Source organism: Erpetoichthys calabaricus, chromosome 14, assembly GCF_900747795.2.
Source record: "Erpetoichthys calabaricus chromosome 14, fErpCal1.3, whole genome shotgun sequence".
NCBI lineage: Eukaryota > Metazoa > Chordata > Cladistia > Polypteriformes > Polypteridae > Erpetoichthys > Erpetoichthys calabaricus.
In genome coordinates, this window is record NC_041407.2 from 26,670,401 (window position 1) to 26,691,520 (window position 21,120).

General features: G+C 41.7%; 1 protein-coding gene across 1 annotated transcript in view; it reads right to left on the reverse strand.

Moving 5' to 3' along the window:
- Positions 1-150: 150 nt before the first annotated feature.
- Positions 151-21,120, reverse strand: part of LOC114664771 (inactive rhomboid protein 2-like) — a 55,609-nt gene continuing 34,639 nt past the window's right edge. The window contains exons 4-18 of the mRNA XM_028819030.2: positions 20,172-20,364; positions 19,878-20,090; positions 18,860-18,988; positions 18,650-18,771; positions 18,338-18,541; positions 18,154-18,265; positions 17,950-18,024; positions 16,441-16,602; positions 16,055-16,152; positions 12,773-12,836; positions 10,280-10,374; positions 10,114-10,189; positions 9,935-10,035; positions 9,598-9,751; positions 151-1,035 (exon numbers count right to left, since the gene is read on the reverse strand). Of these exons, the coding sequence (XP_028674863.1) occupies positions 607-1,035; positions 9,598-9,751; positions 9,935-10,035; positions 10,114-10,189; positions 10,280-10,374; positions 12,773-12,836; positions 16,055-16,152; positions 16,441-16,602; positions 17,950-18,024; positions 18,154-18,265; positions 18,338-18,541; positions 18,650-18,771; positions 18,860-18,988; positions 19,878-20,090; positions 20,172-20,364 (2,227 nt within the window). The 3' untranslated portion in view covers positions 151-606. The remainder of the gene's footprint in view (positions 1,036-9,597; positions 9,752-9,934; positions 10,036-10,113; positions 10,190-10,279; positions 10,375-12,772; positions 12,837-16,054; positions 16,153-16,440; positions 16,603-17,949; positions 18,025-18,153; positions 18,266-18,337; positions 18,542-18,649; positions 18,772-18,859; positions 18,989-19,877; positions 20,091-20,171; positions 20,365-21,120) is intronic.

The following is a 21,120-nucleotide window of genomic DNA, read 5'->3' on the forward strand; positions in this document are numbered from 1 at the left end:
GAATATAGTACTGCGGATGTTGCCTAATTGGCTCCTTACTGGCCTAGTCCTTCCTCATGCTTTGCTCATAGCTTTGGAATAGTGAGCTACCCACACAACAGGTTAATGTCAGTAATACCCTTGTTGGTTAAGTAAGAACAATCGCAGAGCCACAGTTACAGTATTTTATTCAAACTTATAACAAAAATAACCTCTGTAGTAGTAGTATGAAAGATATTGAGAAAATACACAGGATTCCAGATAGCCTGCCTCATAAAATGCATGAATCTCCAAATAGTGGAGTGTACAGGTGTAGACTAACTAGAACCTGAAGTTGGCACTGCATTTGTGAGTTTACAGCCTCTGAATGACCATTCTTTCCTTCTCTCTTTCTGTCTTACGCACACAAAAGGCAAAAATAAATAAATGCAAATGAGCTAAAATAATCTGAAATGTAACTAGGCAGTGAGTCGACAGTGATGGGTGAGAGTAAGGTGAATTAGGGGAAGGTAATCAGGTAGTCACATTAAGATGGTGCCCTGCAGACCGTGTCCTTTCTACAAGCCAAGGAGACTGCTTTTCCAGGGAGGACAAGGCCTGAGGTAAAAATCAGGATGCCTGCTACCCTCAGGGAGTCAAGTGTACCACGTGGTCAAGGTCATACCTCTCGCAAAAATCTTTGGTGAATGGGATGCAAGTGAGGTATTCTAGCCAGTGCCAGTTAATAGGATAGACATAAAACCAGACAATGAGGGAACCCAAAAGGCCTAAGAATGCTAGCAGCGAAACTATTATCATGGCGTGTTTTCGCATCTTGTCTGACGTGCCAAAGGTGATATACGGCAGAAACGCAAAGGACAGAAGGAGGCCGCTGAGGAATCCGAAGATATGGGCAATGTTATCAATCCAAGGCAGAAGGCCACACAGGAACAGGATGAGCACTAAGCTCAGTAGCTTACAAAAGGCTGTCCAGGGTTGCTCGAGGATCTGCCAGCTCTGGAATAGCTCAACAAACAAACAGGCAAGAATTCCAAACTGGGAACCAGCAGGGCCAACCTGCAAAGGAGAAAGACAAGAAAAGTCAACAATTATTGTGAGGGTTTGGAAGCAGATCAAACTTAAGAATGCCAGTGTGGGACCGGGGGGTAAAATCAAAAGCCAGTCAGAGAACTGAGTGCATGTCAAAACAAAAAATAACAAAACAATGATCCGTGAATAGGTCTGCTGCCAAGTTTTATCGGGAACATGCCTTTACTCCAGACACCAGGCTGACACAAACACAGATAACCTGGCATTTCAGCCTGCTGTTTTTTTCTCTATTGACAGGCAGTTGCGTCAAAGAGGCCGCTTCATCTCCAGACAAAGACTTGGTCTGGGCAGAAGACAGCCAAGTGACATTTTCAAAAAGAAAAAGGAAGTTGGCCAAAGGTCAACAATGAGGGGAGGAAAGAAAATTCTCCAATAGCACAGCACTGGCTGACACAATCATATCTTGTCACATTGGCCTTTTCAACCTCTTCACAACTACAAGGAGCTCTGTGGTAATTTATGTGGGATTTAATCTGCTGTGGAGTTCAGTGGTATACGGATGGGTGCCCAGGCCCTACCACTTCTGCCTCTGGGGAGTCAGTACACAAAATGTATTACACCTTGCAAGCAAGTGTATGGTATGTAAACTTCTGGATTCCAGAAAGCCCTAAGGAATGCCGAGCCATAGTAATTCTGTTCAAACTGACAGCCAGAAGAAAGCACCACAGATGGCTAATCTGGGCAGCATTACATTCTCTCAGGATGTAAAGAGGCGACCCTAGGCCCCAAAAGGTGCTTTGCTGTCTAATCCAGCATCTGGAAGGTAGGGTAAGAGTCCATCCATCCATCCATTATCCAACCCGCTGAATCCGAACACAGGGTCACGGGGGTCTGCTGGAGCCAATCCCAGCCAACACAGGGCACAAGGCAGGGAACCAATCCTGGGCAGGGTGCCAACCCACCGCAGGGTTAAGAGTCTAAATGTACAAATGAACAGTATGCCATGGGTTTGGGTGGAGGGGAGGAGAGGGCAGATGGTATTCCATCAAACAAAAATGCAAGCATCCAAGTATGGCTTCTGCAAACTTTATGTGCCAAGATATGAGTGTAATATCTCTTTTCTGTTCAGTACTCAAAAGCCTGCTCAATCAAGCGTTATACATTTAGAGCAGGGTTTCTTAGACTATGGGTATTCTGTATTCAATGTACTGTTCTTTGTAGTAGTTTGTGATCTGAGACGTAGCTTATGAAAACAACTGGCCTGTCACACTGAGCTTTCATTTCTATGGCACAAAAATAGAATTAATACTAGCTATGCTACCCAACTAAGATGAGTTGAAGTCTAAGTAATCAAAGTAGACCTCAACATTAAAGTCTGAAGTACACCTTGCAATGCACAAGTCTCTGTTATATGCCATTTGATATGGGATTTGTAAAAGCAGTGTTAATATTTGTGATGTGCCATCTATTGTAATGACAGGGACATAGCAAACTGGTCAGACATACGGACAATCACGCAGACACTTATCCTTTTATTAAGGTGGATTTCCTCATGCTAAATGAACGGCCAGTGGCCATGGCAAACTGGTTGGTGCCTCATCACATGTTCACAGTTACAGTACGTAATGGAGGTTCAAAGAAGTTTCGTATCGGGTTTAATTTGACTCAACAAAGAAGCATCCCTTCTCTTCACACTACGCTTAAAGTGGTTCAATAAATTTCAATGTTTCTGGTAGGGTGAAGAACATGTTTGTTGGACAGCTGAGAACTGTAGGAATCCCAGAAAGTATTAAAAGGGTGAAGTAGGCTGAGACTTTGACATTTAGACCAATGTTATTAAACTTTGCTGACAGGACTCTTTGCCGCAATATTCACAAAATGTATCCTATCTCCTGTATAAGATGACACACACAACTTAACTTCACCAAATTAGGGAGGTTAACCATTATAAGAACCCACACAAAAATCGCTCCAGAAATTCCTCTCTCTCCAGTGCCATACATCTTTTTAATAAGGAATAGCAATAATAAATTACACAAGTAGTTTTTCTTATGTATCATGTGCCCATTTTAGTTACTACAAAACTTCTATAATTAGTTTTAACAAAAAAAAAAAAAATCTGTTCTTCAACTGATGTAAATGTTTTAGAATTTGTTTTGTGTAAATTTTAACCTGTCTTTTCGGTTTGTTTTATTTAATTTCTGTCTATTACTGGATGAAACTAAGAAGAGAAATTTCACGCTTTCTTGCATATTGTAATCTGTTCAGTTAGCCAATAAAAGGTGTCATTTTGCTGGACTTTTCAATGCATCCATAACATCTAACATGGTACAAACACCCTGTTACTACTTGTGACTATATAAAAACATTAAACCTTGAAAATATGAACACTGTATACATTTTTTGTCTTTTGAATAATTTAAACATTTAAATGTGCCACTCTTTTTTTACTCAGTTTAATGAAAACCGAGATACGTTGCACTGTTTGCAAACTCAGTTAGAATGATGTATAGTTAATGGTGGATCTCTTATAAAAAACATTCTTTAAAATAATACAAATATTATTTGGTGGATCTCTTACAAAAATGTTATTTAAAAAATTTAATTTAAATAACTGATGTTATTTTAAAAAATCTTTATTTAAAACAAACTGCATTGATCAGTTATTTTTTGACTACTTTACACCTTATCTGGCACCATGAATCATGTGACTAAGTTAAGTGGCCATTCAAAAATCACCACCTTTGCACTCTGCACCCATTGTAAAGAAGAATTGACTTCTTTCTGGTTTACTAAAACATTCACAAAAATTTAGACATGCAATGATAACCCTCAGGAATCGGTTACCAATTTAAATAATTATCGTTTTGTAAACCTGGGTACTCTCAGTATGGAGATTACATGTCCCTTTGGGTTTCATCCAGGTGCGGCAGTTTTCTTCCTACAGTCAAAACACATGAAGGCTTGGTGGACTTCTTCTTTCGGCTGCTCCCGTTAGGGGTCGCCCCTGCAGATCATCTTCTTCCATATCTTTCTGTCCTCTGCATCTTGTTCTGTTACACCCATCACATGCATGTCCTCTCTCACCACATCCATAAACCTTCTCTTGAGCCTTCCTCTTTTTCTCCTCTCTGGCAGTTCTATCCTTAGCATCCTTCTCCCAATATACTCAGCATCTCTCCTCTGCACATGTCCAAACCAACACAATCTCACCTCTCTGACCCTCTAATGTCCTCATTTCTAATCCTGTCCATCCTCGTCACACCCAATGCAAATCTCAGCATCATCAACTCTGCTACCTCCAGCTCTGTCTCCTGCTTTCTGGTCAGTGCCACTGTATCCAACCCATATAACATAGCTGGTCTCACTACCGTTCTGTAGACCATCCCTTTCACTCTTGCTGATATTCGTCTGTCACAAATCACACCTGACACTCTTCCCCACCCATTCCACCCTGCCTGCACTCTCTTTTTCACCTCTCTTCCACAATTCCCATTACTCTGTACTGTTGATCCCAAGTATTTAAACTCATCCACCTTCGCCAACTCTACTCCCTGCATCCTCACCATTCCACTGACCTCCCTCTCATTTACGCACATGTATTCTGTCCTATTCCTACTGACCTTCATTCCTCTCCTCTCTAGAGCATATCTCCACCTCTCCCGGGTCTCCTCAACCTGCTCACTACGATCGCTACAGATCACAATGTCAACAGCAAACATCATAGTCCACGGGGACTCCTGTCTAATTTCGTCTGTCAACCTGTCCATCACCATTGTAAATAAGAAAGGGCTCAGAGCCGATCCCTGATGTAATCCCACCTCCACCTTGAATGCATCCGTCGCTCCTACCGCAGACCTCACCACTGTCACACTTCCCTCGTACATATCCTGTACAACTCTTACATACTTCTCTGCCACTCCCGACTTCCTCATACAATACCACAGCTCCTCTCGAGGCACCCTGTCATGTGCTTTCTCCAGGTCCACAAAGACGCAATGCAACTCCTTCTGGCCTTCTCTAAACTTCATCAACACCCTTAGAGCAAACATCGCATCTGTGGTGCTCTTTCTTGGCATGAAACCATACTGCTGCTCACTAAACATCACCTCACTTCTTAACCTAGCTTCCACTACTCTTTCCCATAACTTCATGCTGTGGCTCATCAATTTTATCCCCCTGTAGTTTACTACAGTCCTGCACATCCCCCTTATTCTTAAATATCAGCACCAGACCACTTCTTCTTTGCCATCCTCTTCCTCTGTATACTCTCCTGTATTTCCTCATTCCACCACCAGGTTTCCTTTTCCTCCTTCCTCTGTCCAGATATCACGCCAAGCACCCTTTTTGCTGTCACCCTTACATCATCTGCTGTAGTTTCCCAGCTGTCTGGTAACTCTTCACTGCCAACCAGTGCCTGTCTCACCTTCTCCCTAAACTTAACCTTGCAGTTTTCCTTTTTCAACCTCCACCATTTGATCCTTGGCTCTGCCCTCACTCTCTTCCTCTTCTTGATCTCCAACGTCATCCTACAAACCACCATCCTATGCTGCTTAACTACACTTTCCCCTGCCACTACTTTGCACTCTTCAATCTCCTTCAGATTGACTCTTCTGCATAGGATGTAATCTACTTGTGTGCATTTTCCTCCACTCTTGTACATCACCCTATGTTCCTCCCTCTTCTTAAAATACGTATTCACCACAGCCATGTCCATCCTTTTGGCAAACTCCAGTATCCTCTGACCTTCTTCATCCCTCTCCTTGACACCATACCTACCCATCACCTCCTTGTCTCCTCTGCTCCCTTCACCAACATGCCCATTGAAATCTGCTCCAATCACCACTTTCTGTCCCTTGGTTACACTGTTCATCATTTAATCCAACTCACTCCAAAAATCTTCTTTCTCATCCATCGCACACTCAACTTGTGGTGCATATGCACTAACAACATTCATCATCACACCTTCAATTTCCAGCTTCATAATCATTACTCTGTGACTCTCTTTTCACCTCCAAAACACTCTTGACATACTGTTCCTTCAGAATAACTCCTACCCCATTTCTCCTCCTATCCACACCATGATAGAACAATTTGAATCCACCTCCGATCCACCTGGCCTTACTCCCCTTCCATTTAGTCTCTTGCACGCACAATATATCAACCTTCCTTCGCTCCATCATATCGGCTAACTCTCTCCCCTTACCAGTCATACTGCCAACATTCAAAGTTCCTACCCTCAGTTACACTCTCTTTACCTTCCTCCTCTCCTCCTGCTTCCGGACACATCTCCCCCCTCTTCTTCTTCGGCCAACAGTAGCCCAATTTACACCAGCAACATGCTGGCCAACAGTACTGGTGGCGGTCGTTGTTAACCCGGGGCTCGACCAATCCGGTATGGAAATTTGTATTGTTGTCCGCATATTGATTTGGCAAAGTTTTACACCAGATGCCCATCCTGATGTAACCCTCCCTATTTATCTGGGCTTGGGACCGGCACGAAGAAACACACTAGTTTGTGCATCCCCTGTGGCTGGGTTATGAAGGTTTGGTGGGCCAACGTTGCTAAATTGGCCTGTATGTGTGCAAATGCTTGTGTTCGCCCTGTGATTTACTGGTGTCTTGTGCGGATTAGGGTTGGTTTGCTGGAATAGGCTCCAGCTGCCTCATGACCCTGCCCAGGATAAGCAGTGTATGAAGATGGATGGACACATGGATAACAATGTTTGTTCTCTTTCAACAATATTCACATGATAAATTTGCTTAAATTAAAACAAACAGTTCCTTATTTATTATATGGAAATTATTTGTCTATTTAGACAGACAGAAACAACTTTATTGATCCTGACAGAAACCAAGGACCAAGCCAGGGACCTTTAGATCTTCAGTCTAACGCTCTCCCAATTTAGATATTTCAGGCACTATTTATGGCTCTTGCTGTCATTATGGTATAATTATCATGTAGTGGTGCCAATTTTCTTTTTGGGTCTCCAGACTTTAAAGTTTTTAAAAAACCCATGTTTTAGAAGGCTTAAGTTGATTACAATATATACAAATAACAAAAGTGAAGATTTATTTGTGGCATAAACACCTTAAACATTATATACTATAACTTTTGCAGTTACTTCAGCATTGCTAACCAAATTAAAACCTGACACCAACATATTGTCCCCTGACCCCTTACTTTTACCCATTAGTACCAACAACATGTCTTTAAATGGATTACCTGCATTTCCCATCTGCTTCAGAACAAACCAGGATTAAAATACAGGCTGTTGATCAGCAGAAAGTTTTCCAGAACAGACGTGCAAGTGGCAGGTGGACACAACTTGTCTACTTCTGGTGCATGGACACAACGCATAGAATCTTTTGGTTATCCACAAGGCTTTCAGTGTTGTGAAATAGTAAGTACTCCCCATGTAATGTGTGTGTGTGTGTTTTTTTTTAACATATGTGGACATATCAAGATTTGATCTTCATTTAAACAGGATGTTTTAGATAAAAGGGAATGTAATTGAAACAAAAATCAAGGAAAATATGACTTTGCAATAATTTATTCCATAAAAAATTAACAGATATGCCATTTCTGCCTGTGGAAAAAGTAAGTGCCCTCCTAGGATCTAACAGCTGGTATTGTCCTTCAGGTTGACATTTCTGTAACTGTCTAGAATTTTCTGACTTCGACTGGGAGAAAATTTTTCCCACACCTCCGTGTAGAATACTTTCAGCTGTGTGATGTTTGAGGGGTGTCTTACATGCACAGTCCATTTCAAATCCCACAGACAGCATCTCAATGGTATTCTGATATGGGTTTTGACTTGGCCATTCCAGTACCCTCCATTTCTTGCTTTTGAGCTGCTCCTTGATGGATTTACTAGTATGTTTAAGGTTGTTATGTTGCAAGGTCCACTTTCAGGATGACCTGTTCTGACGTGTATGTGGTATGGCTGCTGGATGGATGTCTTCAGGTACTGTGGCCAAATAACTTTCTTTGGGTCATCTGTCCAGAGCACATTGTTCACAAATCCTGGTTTTTGCCTAGGTGTTCATGGACAAACTTTAGCCCTGCCCTGATGTTCTTTCTGAATAGCAAAATTTTCCTCCTGACACACCTTCCTTGTAGATCAAATTTGTGAAGCCTCTTTCTAATGGTAGGTTCATGCACTTTGACATCAAAAGTGTCAAGTGCTACCCGAGGTTCCTGTGATGAAATTCTGGGGTTCTAAGAGACTTCTTTCAGCATCTTGCATTTTGCTCTTGGGCTGAACTTGCTGGCAGTTGCTTGAAATCTCCACTTGTACATCATATCTTTTGTACTGTGGAATAATTTATTTCCAATTGTTTGGATATCTTTTTAAATCCCTTTCCAAATTTATAGGTATTTATAGCCTTCTTTCTGAAGGACTCAGAAAGCTCTTTCGATCTAATTATGGTGATAGCACACACTAATGACAAAGAGCAAACCAAACTAAATGTCAAGAGAGCAGGTTCAGAGAAGATCCAATCTAATGATGTGCTAAAACTGATCTGGTGCACCCAATTCTAATTTTTGGCATTTGATATAAGAAGTAAGAAATGTACTTGTATACTTAATTTTTCCACATGCAATATTTGCATTTATTTATTTAATTATAGAATGGGATACAAAATGTAAATGTGGCATGACGTTTGCTGTATTATATCACCGCTATCTATAGATCTATAGATTCTGTTTAAATGAACATCAACTCTTGATATGTCCACATATTTTAAAAAAGGAAAAAAATATTTTGTGGGGTGTACTTACTTTTTCCACATGACTCGTGTACTGCAGATTAGCCATATATGCACTACTACTACTGCACTACATTTCTAATATGTTTTGTAATCCTGTTATACATACAGTATATGGAAGTAGAACATCAAGATTAAAAGACTAGACAACAGAGTGGAAGTCAATTTGTCTACAGCTGCATGAACGTGCACACATGGTTTAAAGAGAAGTTGCTTGCTAAACCACAGTGGTAGCACTGCTGCCTTGCAGTAAGGAGACCCAGGTTCGCTTCCCAGGTCCTCCCTGCGTGGAGTTTGCATGTTCTCCCTGTGTCTGCGTGGGTTTCCTCTGGTTTCCTCCCACAGGCCAAGGACATGCAGGTTAGGTGCATTGGCGATCCTAAATTGTTCCTAGTGTGTGCTTGGTGTGTGTGTGTGTGCCCTGCCCAGGGATTTGTTCCTACCTTGCACCCTGTGTTGGCTGGGATTGGCTCCAGCAGACCCCCCGTGACCCTGTGTTAGGATATAGCGGGTTGGATAATGGATGGATGGATCGAAGTTTGCTAAACACTATTATTTACAATAATCTAATACATTATTACAAAATGAGCACAATTGAATACAGGAAATGTTTGTTTTACAAACATGCAGAACAACTGTCAATTTTTGCAATACTGGTTGAGGTGTTCAGTAGAAATTAGTGTTGCAGTACTAAACCCACGAAAAAATAAATTATTTGGAAAAAAAAATCTGTTAGTCTGTCTGTCCTGCACCTCACAATGTTGGGCATACAGAAACAAGTGCAGTGGAAGGGGAATTATTGAGACGCTCCCTTACCTCAGCCCGATATGGGAGAAACAACGCACTCGCCAAGTTTCCAGTGATACCACTCAGAATGAAGATAATCGATATGCGCAACCAACCGGCCAGTTTCTCCAGGTCTCGTAGAACAGTCATCTGAAAGACCACAGACACCAGGCAGTGGATAATCCTGTAGGAAGGAAAAGCAGCACAGCATCAGCCAAGCTGTAGCCACCCAACGTGCCTCTACCACCAAGTGGTATCATATCCCCTTCCCCTCACCCCATCTGCCCAAGTGGATCATAAGGGAAAAGTACCGAGGGGATTCATTCCACTTCCCCATACCTACTAGGGTGGACAGGGAAAACCTCACCCGGCATGTAGGAACAATGAGAGCCAGAGTCGGTAAAACTGGTCAGGATACTGAGGATTGAGGAAGGGCAGCAGTCCACACACTTCATCTAGACAATGGACCTACAGAACAGAACATGAAAGTTCAAGTATCAAAAGAGTATATAACAAGAGGCTTCATTCTGACTGCTCCTCTTGTACCTGAGAACAGAGAGTTGCCTCCTCATGGAAGTAGCCATGCATGAACTTGCAGTACTCCCGAGTGCTAATTTCACACCTGAAAGTGGCAGAGCATTCTGGTTAAGACTTGCAGCCCTTGTCGCTTAACATACACAGTATGTGTTACTTTATGAGTACTGCCATCTACCTGCCCTTAGTCCCAATACAACAGGGTCGACCTTTGATGACACAGTCCATGTGCTTAAAGCCAGTGATGCTTTTTTTGGGTTGAAGAGTACAGATCTGAAAATGAAAGTGAGTGATCAGCTAAGCCTTCCAGGCGCAAGGACTTAGTATAAAAATAAAAGCTAATCCCAGCCCCAAATTTAAAGTCAGTGGACATCACTTCCCATTCTAATACAACACAAGCAGGCTCAATTGTTCTAGAACAGAGGGGCTCAACTCCAGTTCTGGGGGTCCGCAGTCGCTACAGGTATTTGCTTTAAGCCAAATTTTTAATTAGAGCCCATTTATTTACTACTAAACCAATATGGCTTTTGGGGCTTAGTTTCAGTTAACTCATTTGTTACAATTCAAAACCCTTAATTGTCTAAAGTTTTAAACAGCTGCATTACATTTTTATTTGTTACTTTCTTAAACAGCCAAATCAGTTAATAATGAGGTGCAAATGACAAAGGAACCGCCCGGGGCCTCATGTATAAAATTTGGTTACACTCAGAAAACATGTGTAAGCCACTTCTTATGCAAAATTCAGGATTTGTAAAATACGAATTCCCCATGGAAACTGGCTTAAAGTTACAGAATGTTTCAACCATCCATAAGTTCTATACAGGTGTTTTTGGAGTTTGCATTTTAGTGATTTCAGGCAGCACAACAATGAAGTGAATAGAAAATCTTGTTTATTTGCACATTTTCAATGATACATCAGTCACATTCTGATGATCCATCCATCCATTTTCTAAACCCGGTTGCTCTAAACTTGTAATGGAACAGCGATCTTGTGATAGCTGCATGATGGGCTCTGTGACCTCAGCTCCAGTAGGACAGCTCTAGGATGTCTAAACTGGTTCCTAAGTCAGTCATCATCACAAAAAAGTACACAGATAACATTATAGAAAGAAGATAGAAAATGTGCAAGTCTGTCTGCGTTTTTTAATTTTGGCAAAATAAGCCTGTTCTTATTTTAAGAAAGTGAGAAAATGTGATTAACATAACATTCAGGTGTGAATTAGTTAACTGATTTGGAAATTTGGAGCATTTTCTTTCATTTATTTGCTTCATCAAAGCGATAGATATCATATTTTTTGTTTTTTAAATATCTTGTCACATTGTGAAGTGTGATGCAGATTTGGTGAGACCACCGTTAAATTGCTCGTGTGGACTACCGATGGTCTGTTTTGGAGACAGGAACATCTCGGGCATCTAACAGAGGAAAAAATTGAATACAACATATTCAAGTTGAAATAACCTCTCTCAAACTAAATCTGAAACAGTGAAGTAACCTGGAACACAAATTGTACAGAGCATTTTTCTGTCTGTTTAAAGGATTGGCTGTGTGCAAGGGAGATTTGCTTTGGGCAAGACAGATTATAATAATCGTTGATCCATTCTTCTTTGAAAACTGCTATTCCTGGAGCCATCCCAGGAAGCAATTACCACTGAAATGGGCACCAGCCCATTGCAGGGTGAACATGCACATATCAAAGGACAACTTAGCATTGCCAATTCACCTCCTGTGGGAGGAATCCGGAGCAAACCCAAGCAGCCCCACTTGTAAACTCCATGCAGGGATCATCTGGAGTGCAAATGCCTGACTCTTTACTTCAAGACTGCAGTGTCACCGCTGCGTCATTTGTTGCTTAACATATTTGCATTAACTGTGGTCTTAAAAATTGAATGGAAAAAATATAGTTTATTTGAGCAAGCCCTACAGCCACTCATTAAACTCCGCCAAATGTCAGTGAAACCTCAAATTCACATTCAGTAAAGTTTGTCTGTGTTCTCCCATGATTTGAAAGTAAAGATGTCAGTCAAGAACATGGACAAACTTATATGGTGATTAAGTAATGAATATTCAGAATGGGTGTTTAAGGTCATACATGGGTACTGGTGGAAGGTGATGAGGAGTGCCTAAAAATGTGTGAACAAGCACATAGTTTTAAGTTCACTTGAGACTTAGAAAGGAACTTGGCATGCAACCTGGAGCACATAATTTTTCTTTTTTGCAAGTGCACCATTTTTGCCTTCTTAGCATAACCAAATTTTTACCATGCAATCTAAGCAAAGTTTTACAAATGTGGGCCCAGCTCTCCAGCTAACGTGTCTCCATTTAAACCTGGGCACATGTATCATGAAGTATTTGTGTTGATACAATGAGAGGAAAGGGAGGAACCAATTGGTACAAATCTGTTCTAGACCGCAAAACATATGGAGAATGTTGTCAGAAAAGAAAAAAATCTGAAATGTGATGAAGATTTGTCTTGGAAGAAAGGAAGCCACGGAATTAAATACTAAATTTCATTATCTGCTTGGCCCGAGTTCTAATTATGAAACTGGCTGGAATGAAAACCTGCAGTCAATGTGGACCTTCCGGAACAGTCGAATGCCCCTGCTCTAAAATATCGATAAATTAGTTTCCTAGAAGATTATCTAAACCTTTCACATCTGTATTGCCACTTACCGGCCACTGTGTGATATCATCTGGCCAGACATGAGGGGGTGCAGAAGCTGGCTCTTCACAAGTCCTGTCAGCCATAACACAAGTTCATGAATCATCAAGAAGTAAATACAGCAGCAAGCAGCAGACACATACTGTGGATTCAGAAAGTCACTTTCTGCACACCTTATTGGATTGTGCATTCACTTCTATTTGGATACACTTGCCATTGTTGCCCATAATGACAAAGTGAAAACAGGCTTTAAGAAAAGTCGGCAAATGCATTAAAAATTGAATACTGAAATTTCTCATTCACATTAAGTATACAAACCATTTGCTGTGGAACATCTACTGTAATTGTGGTCAGGTGTATCTTGTTTGCTGTAATTCTCCTTAAGTGTGTGTCTAGAATTTGATTAGAGTCCACATGTGACAAACTGAATTGATTTGAAGAGGATTTAGCAAGTGGCACACCTGTGTATATAAGGTCCGCTAGTCACAATGCATGTTAGGACAAAAACTAGACCATGAAGTTGAAGGAACCTCTGTAATAAAATTATGGTGAGGCACAGATCATGCAAGGCGATAAAACAATTTCTAAAGCTTTGAGTGTTCCCTGGAGCACAGTGGCCTCAATAATTGTGAAATGGAAGACGTTTGGAACCATCAGGAGTTGGCCACCTGGTCAAACTGAGTAAACAGGCAAGAAGGGTGTTGATCAGGGAGGTGACCCCAATGGTCACTCTAAGAGAGCCTTACAAAGTCCTCTTCGGGGGTTGAGAGAGCTGGTTGAAAGCACAATCCTCTCAGCAGTACTCCATCTTTAGGAGTTTTATGGTGGAGTGACTAGATGGAAGCCACTCTTGTGTAAACGTTTTCCAATTGGTATTTAAAGGGCTCTGGGTGAATGAGGAAAAAGATTCTCTGGTCTGATGAGACAAACACTGAACTTTTTGGTCAGAACTCCAAGTACTACGTTGGGGAAAGACCAGTCACTGCGCATCACCTGCAAAATACTATCCCTACAGTGAAGCATGGTGGTCACAGCATCATGCTATGAGGTGCTTCGTTAGTGGCTGGGACAGGAAGACTGGTCAGAATTAAAGGAAGGATGAATGAAGCCAAATGCAGAGAAGTCCTTGAAGAAGACCTTCTCCAGAGTGTATGTGACCTCAGAATGTGGTGACTGTTCACCTTTCACCATGACAATGACCTGAAGCATACAGCCAAGACAACACTCCTGGACAAGTCTGTGACAATACTTGAGTGGCTCAGCCAAATCCCAGACTCAAACCCGACAGAACATCTGTGGAGAGACCTAAAGATGGCAGTTTACAGATGCTTCCCATCTAATCTGAGATTGAGAGGATCTGCCAGGAAGAATGGCACCTGTTCAAAAACAGGTGTGCACAGCTTGTAGTCTAACCCAAGAAGGCTCAAAGCTGTGATTACCACCAAACGAACCTGAAGAAAGTAATGTAATAAGGGTCTGAATACTTATATGAATTAAACATTTCTGTTTTTGATTTTTAATAAATTTGCAAACCTTTTTAAACATGTCTTCACTTTGTCACTATGGGTAATTGACTGTAGATCAATAGGAAAAATGGGAAATTTATCCTTTTAAATTAAAGTTACAACACAAAGTGTGCAGAAAGCACACTGAATACTTTGTGAATACTTTGTGAACCCACTGTGTGTATAACAGTTGAGTACATTTTTGGAAATACAGAGATTAAGAATGAGCAGGGAAAAAGTTTCCAACAACCACTTGCAGGATAATAACACAAATTAATGTTTTACCAGCAAAATTAAAGTAAAAAAACATTGCTGGCACATTAAAAACCTATCAAATACAGTCTAAGTAGAAACAGTTCCTTAAGGCAATCATTAATCCACTTCAGACCTTCAACTGGAAATTCTGTTTTAAAGGTTCCAAAGTTGGAATTAACTAAATGTCTAAATGAGAACCCCAGTTAAATGCACTACTGGCCATTAAAATTGAAATACTGAAGAAAATCATGTCATATTAGTTCAAAACTTGCAGGATGGATAGGTCATGGTAGAGTGTCAAAATGATTGCAAGCGCTGCCCTGCACATATGTAAATGAGGTATGTTGGTTACACGATCCAGACTTTCCGACAGAGAACACAAGAAGCACACAACCAGATCTTGGACTCCAAGCGAGAGGGAGTTGTGTGAATGCCTGAAGGTGGATTATCCTTCCAGTACATTTTGCAGTCGTGTTGGAAAGAATGTAAGCACAGCAACGAGAGTATGGCATCAATGGGTAGAGGAGGGTCAGACACACTGAAGTAAGGGGTCTGGTTCAGCCCGACAAACAAACGAATAGGGGAACAGGCATCTCCTATGCATGTCAGTGATATGCCAAACACTCATACCACAGATCCTAGCCCAACAGTGGGGGTGTCTGTCACACATCAATGGGTGTTCAACATCATTTGCCACCCTTGCCACCCTTTGCTTTGGATACCCACTGACATTCAACCACAGGTATCTGTAATGGTGCCAAGAATTCCATCAATGGCAAGATGACTGGCATCTATTTCTTTTTCAGAACAGTCCAGATTAATTTTGTTGCACAATGATGGACAGATCTGTGTACAGAGAGCAAAAGGGGCTCAGATTGCATGCATTTTGTGGTACCATACAGGCTCAGCACTAGGTATTTATGGTGTGGAATGCCATTGGGTTCCACTCTTGTTCACTCATACCAATTGCCAGTACCTTGACTAGCCAGCGACACATAGCAGAGGTGCTGTAGGCTGAGGTGGCACCCTATCTGCAGAGGTTCTCTGGTGTTATATTCCAACAGAGCAATCCTTGGCCACATGTGGCATGAAACATCCAACAGTTCCCGGATGACCAACATGTGCCATTTCTTCCCTGGCCCACACATTCACCATACTTACTCCCCATTGAGCACAACTTGGACATGGTCAGATGACTTCTGGAATACACAAGACCACCAGTGGTTACCACGATGAACTCTGGCTACATATAAAGGCTTCATGACATGGTTTTCCACAAAAAACATCATCCAGCATCTCTTCCTGCCCATGCCAGACTAAGTATAATAGGTTTATACCCATGATGAACACACAAAATACTGATTATTGTGTGTTTCACAGGAATGACCAAGCTGTACTTCTATTCACGTATACAATGTATGTTATGTTATTTGATTTATCATGTCATTCTTGTTATTACAATTTTAAGAGCCAACAGGGTCGAATAAGAAAGAGGGGACAGAATGTGAAGATCCATGGCATCCACAACATTACCTAGGGTCCTGATGGCAGACTACAGAGGATGGTCTAGTGTCTGCATTATTCAGATTGCCAGAGTTGTTGGTCCATCTTACAAAGGTGGCCAGAGTTTCCTATGGATAAAAATTAAAGCCAAGTGATGGATTTGCTTTTAAATTTTTTTATCCAAAATAGACAAATGCTGCCCAATGTGTTAGACTAAGCAAACTTTAGTTCATTTATCTATGAGATGGCCTCGCACTGAAAGTTTTTGGATAATAATTTAAAAATTTTTCAAATGTCAAGGACAAAATGTGAGGAAAAGAAAGATTTATGACTGTGATGGTTCACATTCTGCATATTTCACTGATAATTGTTGTGAAGTACAATATAAAAAGCACAGACTTGTAAGATAGATTTACCGAACAGTCCTGACGCCGAGTCTGCACACAGCCAGAGTTGTCATTTTGGATGCAGCAGCCTGAAAAACGCTCCCTTTCCCTGGCCTTTTCTATGTAGAGACCAATTTGTTCATCCCTCCGAATACAAGGAGAGAACTTTGCTCCAAGGTGAATTAAGGCATCCTAAGGAAAACAAAAAATACATTACATAGCGAAACTAAGTATCCTAACCATTTTACAGTGTGCTAAGATCCAAAACTGAAGTGTCAAAGTGGAGGTGTGCAACCCTAAGCTTAGAGAACCAGATATCTGGGATGTGCAAACCCTCTAGAATCTCCAAAAACAGAGGGAGAATGAAGATTTGGCTCATCACCCTTTTGTCACTGACTTTCCAAGTAGAATTATAAGCAGGGAGGAGCTATCCTTGTATGCAGGTCTGTAGATTTACTAAGAAAGAAATCATACAACATAATATGGAATCTAGGAATTTGAACCCAATGTGTACTCGAACAAATGTGAAGACAGAATAGTTAGTGTAGGGCTGTGTCAGTGTATGTCTGCAAAGTTAAAACAAGGTTTAAGTTTATATCCATGCTGAAACGACAGTAAAAGACAGAATTTCAGTTGTATGGCCTTCATCAGTTGTGCAACTGAAATGGAGAAAGAGGGTAACACATATAGGAGAGAAAGGTGAGAACAAAGTAAGGGCAGATGAAACAAGGCTACAGACATCTTCTGCCCATGTCAATCATGACTGAACAGCCTCATCCCAGACCCCAGCTCAATAGTTGGGGGTCTGTCACACATCAATGGATGTTTGGCACAATTTACAGCAGTAGGGCCTTCTTGGTTGTCATCCATTGCTTTGGATACTTCTGATACTCAACCGGAGGAGTCTGCAATGTTGCCAACAATGTGATGCCAATGGCAGGATGACTGGCACTGCATTAGAGTCCCTGTTCATTTTATTGCACCACGATGGGCAGATCTGTGTATGGAGGTACTGCACTGAAAGAGTCCTGGAGGCAGGCATTTTGTCGGAAGTGTATCGTGTGGGATGCCATTGGGTTCAACTCTTGTTCCCTCATACCCATTGCCAGTACTGTGACATATTCCAATGATACATTATAGAGGTGTTGGAAGCTGAGGTGGTACCCTATTCTCTAAAGGTCCTCTGGTGTCATATTCCAACAGGACAATGCTCGGACACATGTGGCATGACACCTGCTTCAGTTCCTGGATGACCACTATGTGCCACTATTGGCCCACACAGTCACCATATTTGTTCTTCATTGAATACAACTGGGAGATGATCGGATGACAGCTGTCATGTCCAAGACCACCAGCTCTTACCACAGATGAACTTTAGCCACATATACAGTATATGCTTTTTCCTTTTCAAGTGCACACCTGCTAAAAGCCACATAGCCAAAACATTATCTCTTTTACCTTCTTTTTCTGTGTGGAAACAACTTTTAACCTTTCTTTTTTAGATTTGTAGACATTCAAAACTAGGTCTCTAAGACTTACCGAGCCAGGTCCTAACCAGAAGTTCTCTTGCTGGGTGTACTTGATGCTTTCATAAATACCTTTGTTTCGCAAAACCTGTTGAAAAGACAAACCTCGTTGTGCAGCTTGCTAACATGCTCTGACAGTGCCCAGTTAGTATTGTTGTAAGTGACCAAACTAGGTGTAGATCAGCAAATGAAATAAGACACGACCAGACAAACTTACCAGCTCTGTAGTGGAATGCTGAGCGAATCCAATGGGAGCAAAACCATAAGTACTGATCGACAAAATGGTTATCACTATGTGAACAAAGGTCAACCAGTAGGTGAAGTAAGGCCTGCAAAAACATGCATGGTGAGTGAGGAAAGGACACAAGGTGCTCCTAACAAAACCCCAGGACAGGTCTAACCTGTGGCTATGAACATCCTCTAACTGCTTTTGCACTGTGCTGCTCAGGCTGCGGCGATATGTGCGGTCCAGCCACTTTCCTACGACACCCAGCCCATACTGCCGCTTTTTCTTGTCAAATGCAAAGTGTTTCACTTGTGAAGCAATACGACGACCCCGCCGGGGTCCCGCTGTCCCCAGCGAAGGAAGCTGTATAACTTCTTTCCTGAGGAAAGGACAGTTAGTGATGCAATGGTTCAGAATCTTATCTATTTGACCACAGAATACATGAATTAAAAAACAATATTGATAGTAATAGCAGAAACAAACTCACTTGTGGGTGGTCTGGGGCTCTAACCCAAAATGTGGAGGTGGAGCAGGCACGCCACTAGCAGACAGTGGTGGGGACTCAAAAACATCATCGGGCATGGAGTACATTTCTTCATGTATGTCCATCTGCGTACCAGAATAGGTAAAGGCTGACAGAATAGAGAGCAACACCTTTCCTCAAGTCTAAGAGTGTTAAGGAAACAAAGTATCCTACCTTACTGAAAAAGGAAGAGTCTAAAGTGTCGGTGCCATCTACCATTTCATCCTCTTGCCAGCTTGGCCTCACAAAGCTACGTCGAGAACATTTCCATTGTGGCACAGGACTAGGCAGTATTGGGCGCCCCTGAAAATATAGGTGAAAATGCGGAGAATGTAATCACTTGTCCATTTTGTCCAATTGTCATTTCTGGACAGATGTTAAATTCAGAAACTTAAAGACCCTAAGAGCAAATCTAAAGGCTGATTTATAGTTCTGCACCAAACTACGGCACAGCTACGGCTTAACCAGACGCGCACATCCTCAAAACTGTGCCTGTGTGTCACACTGATATGGACCCAACATAGACCCTACAACTCTGACTGGCCAGTTTGGTAACTATGCATTTTTTGAAATGGGTTTCTGTTCATTTTCCACTATACTGAAATAATCATGGAGCAGATTGAGGAGAGACTCAATCTCTCTCTCTCAAGTTAGAAAATATACACATTTATATGATATCTCATCACAACAGAACAAAGACTATGGCGGCTAATTTATGGTGCAAAATATCAGCTAACATCAGTCTGGAAAACGGCTAATGTATGAAAAACTGAATAATCGGGGAAACAAATATGTTCACCAACAAAAGAAAATGTGTAGTAAAAGGAACTGTGACCTCAGAGGGCAAAAACTGCCTGCATTTTAGTGGATCATTTGCGTTTCTTGTGTGCTACAAACGCTGCAAGCTAGCATTCAGGCATGTGCCTGGAGTGTGGCTACATGCAGAAGTACTGCACTCAACAGCGTAGCGCTCAACACAGAAGTATAAATAAGCCTTAAGACCGCACTCATGGTCTGACAAACTCCCAACTCTACTCAATACAGGGGCACCTGAAAGAGATACTGAGGACCAAAGTGCCACAAATTCTACTGCCAAGACAAAAGCCTCAATAGTGAAGACTAATCGACATATTCCCTCGAAGGTTACGGTCAACAATGCCTCTGAGGTGGCAGCAGCAGTGCGGACACTCACCTTTATAAGAGCCGCTGCTGCACGGAAGCTCATCTTGGCCACGGACTCACGCTTTCGACAAGGCAGGCGCATTACCCCAGAACGGACACTGGTGAATGAACTGAGTGAAGCCATTCCAGGAGTAAGGGGTGGATGAACTGGGTGGGGTGTTCTTGGTTGGTCTGTGTCATCAGGATATCGAAAGGCTCTGCCACGGGCCAGAGGGTCCACAATCTTAGGACAAAAAAAAGACAAAGACAATGATGGACTGATGCCAGTGGACATTAATCTACCCCTACAAACAACAAGGCTCACCTTGGGCATCCGACTAGGCACTGGAGATTCAAGGGCTTGAAATGATTGCCCATCCTGGCTTGGCAACTCTGTCTCTCGGTACTGGGCCTTGAGAGGACCGTATCGTTGACTACAGTGCCTCAAGCTTTTGCGATGCCACTCTTGTTGTTTGTCCTCACATTCAGTACTAACACCAAACCATTGCGCTGTTCCTCTGAAGACAATGAGAAAAACATGGTAGCCAAAATAAACCTGGAGCCACCAGAGTTTGAGTGCAAAGAACAACAGAGACATGCGCAATCACACCAGATAATCTCAATTTATTTAAAACCTCCCAGGTTGGCACACCATCCTTTCACAATTAATGAATTCCAACCCTTATTGTCACTGAACCCATTTGTTTTGTATTCCTAGGTAAAGGTTAATGTGCATTTTTGTCCAGCTTCTTTTTTGAGGATCAATGAGTTACAATGGTTAGGGTGATTTTATAATATTCTTTGACCACCTTCTTCAGAGCTGGAGAACTAACACCTAACCAGCACGACATCATCTACCTAAGTCTTGCTCACAGCTTGTGACTGGAAAATGGCTGAGGACTTCGGAAAACAACTCAAGTTTCCACAGCACATTACTAATGACCACACTCAGACCAGATCTAATCTTATGGTCAGATTCTACGAAACACACCGTCCTAGTACAGCTAACAGTGCCAATGTTACTTTATAATAATATTAATTTTATACCATCCAATTGTGTTTTGTTTTTGTTTTTTTGCCCATATTGATGTTGTCCATTTATTTATCAGTTTCAGATTTGGCTTTTTCTTTGAAACTTTACTGGTAAGGCCAGCAATTACAGAGTTTTCTTTCCTCTGTTAAGTAAGAGCACTGAAGGAATGGCGGCTCAAAATGGGGCTTTGGAGTCATGTGAATAATAGTTAATAAACACTTTGGTTTAGGTACTGCAAAAA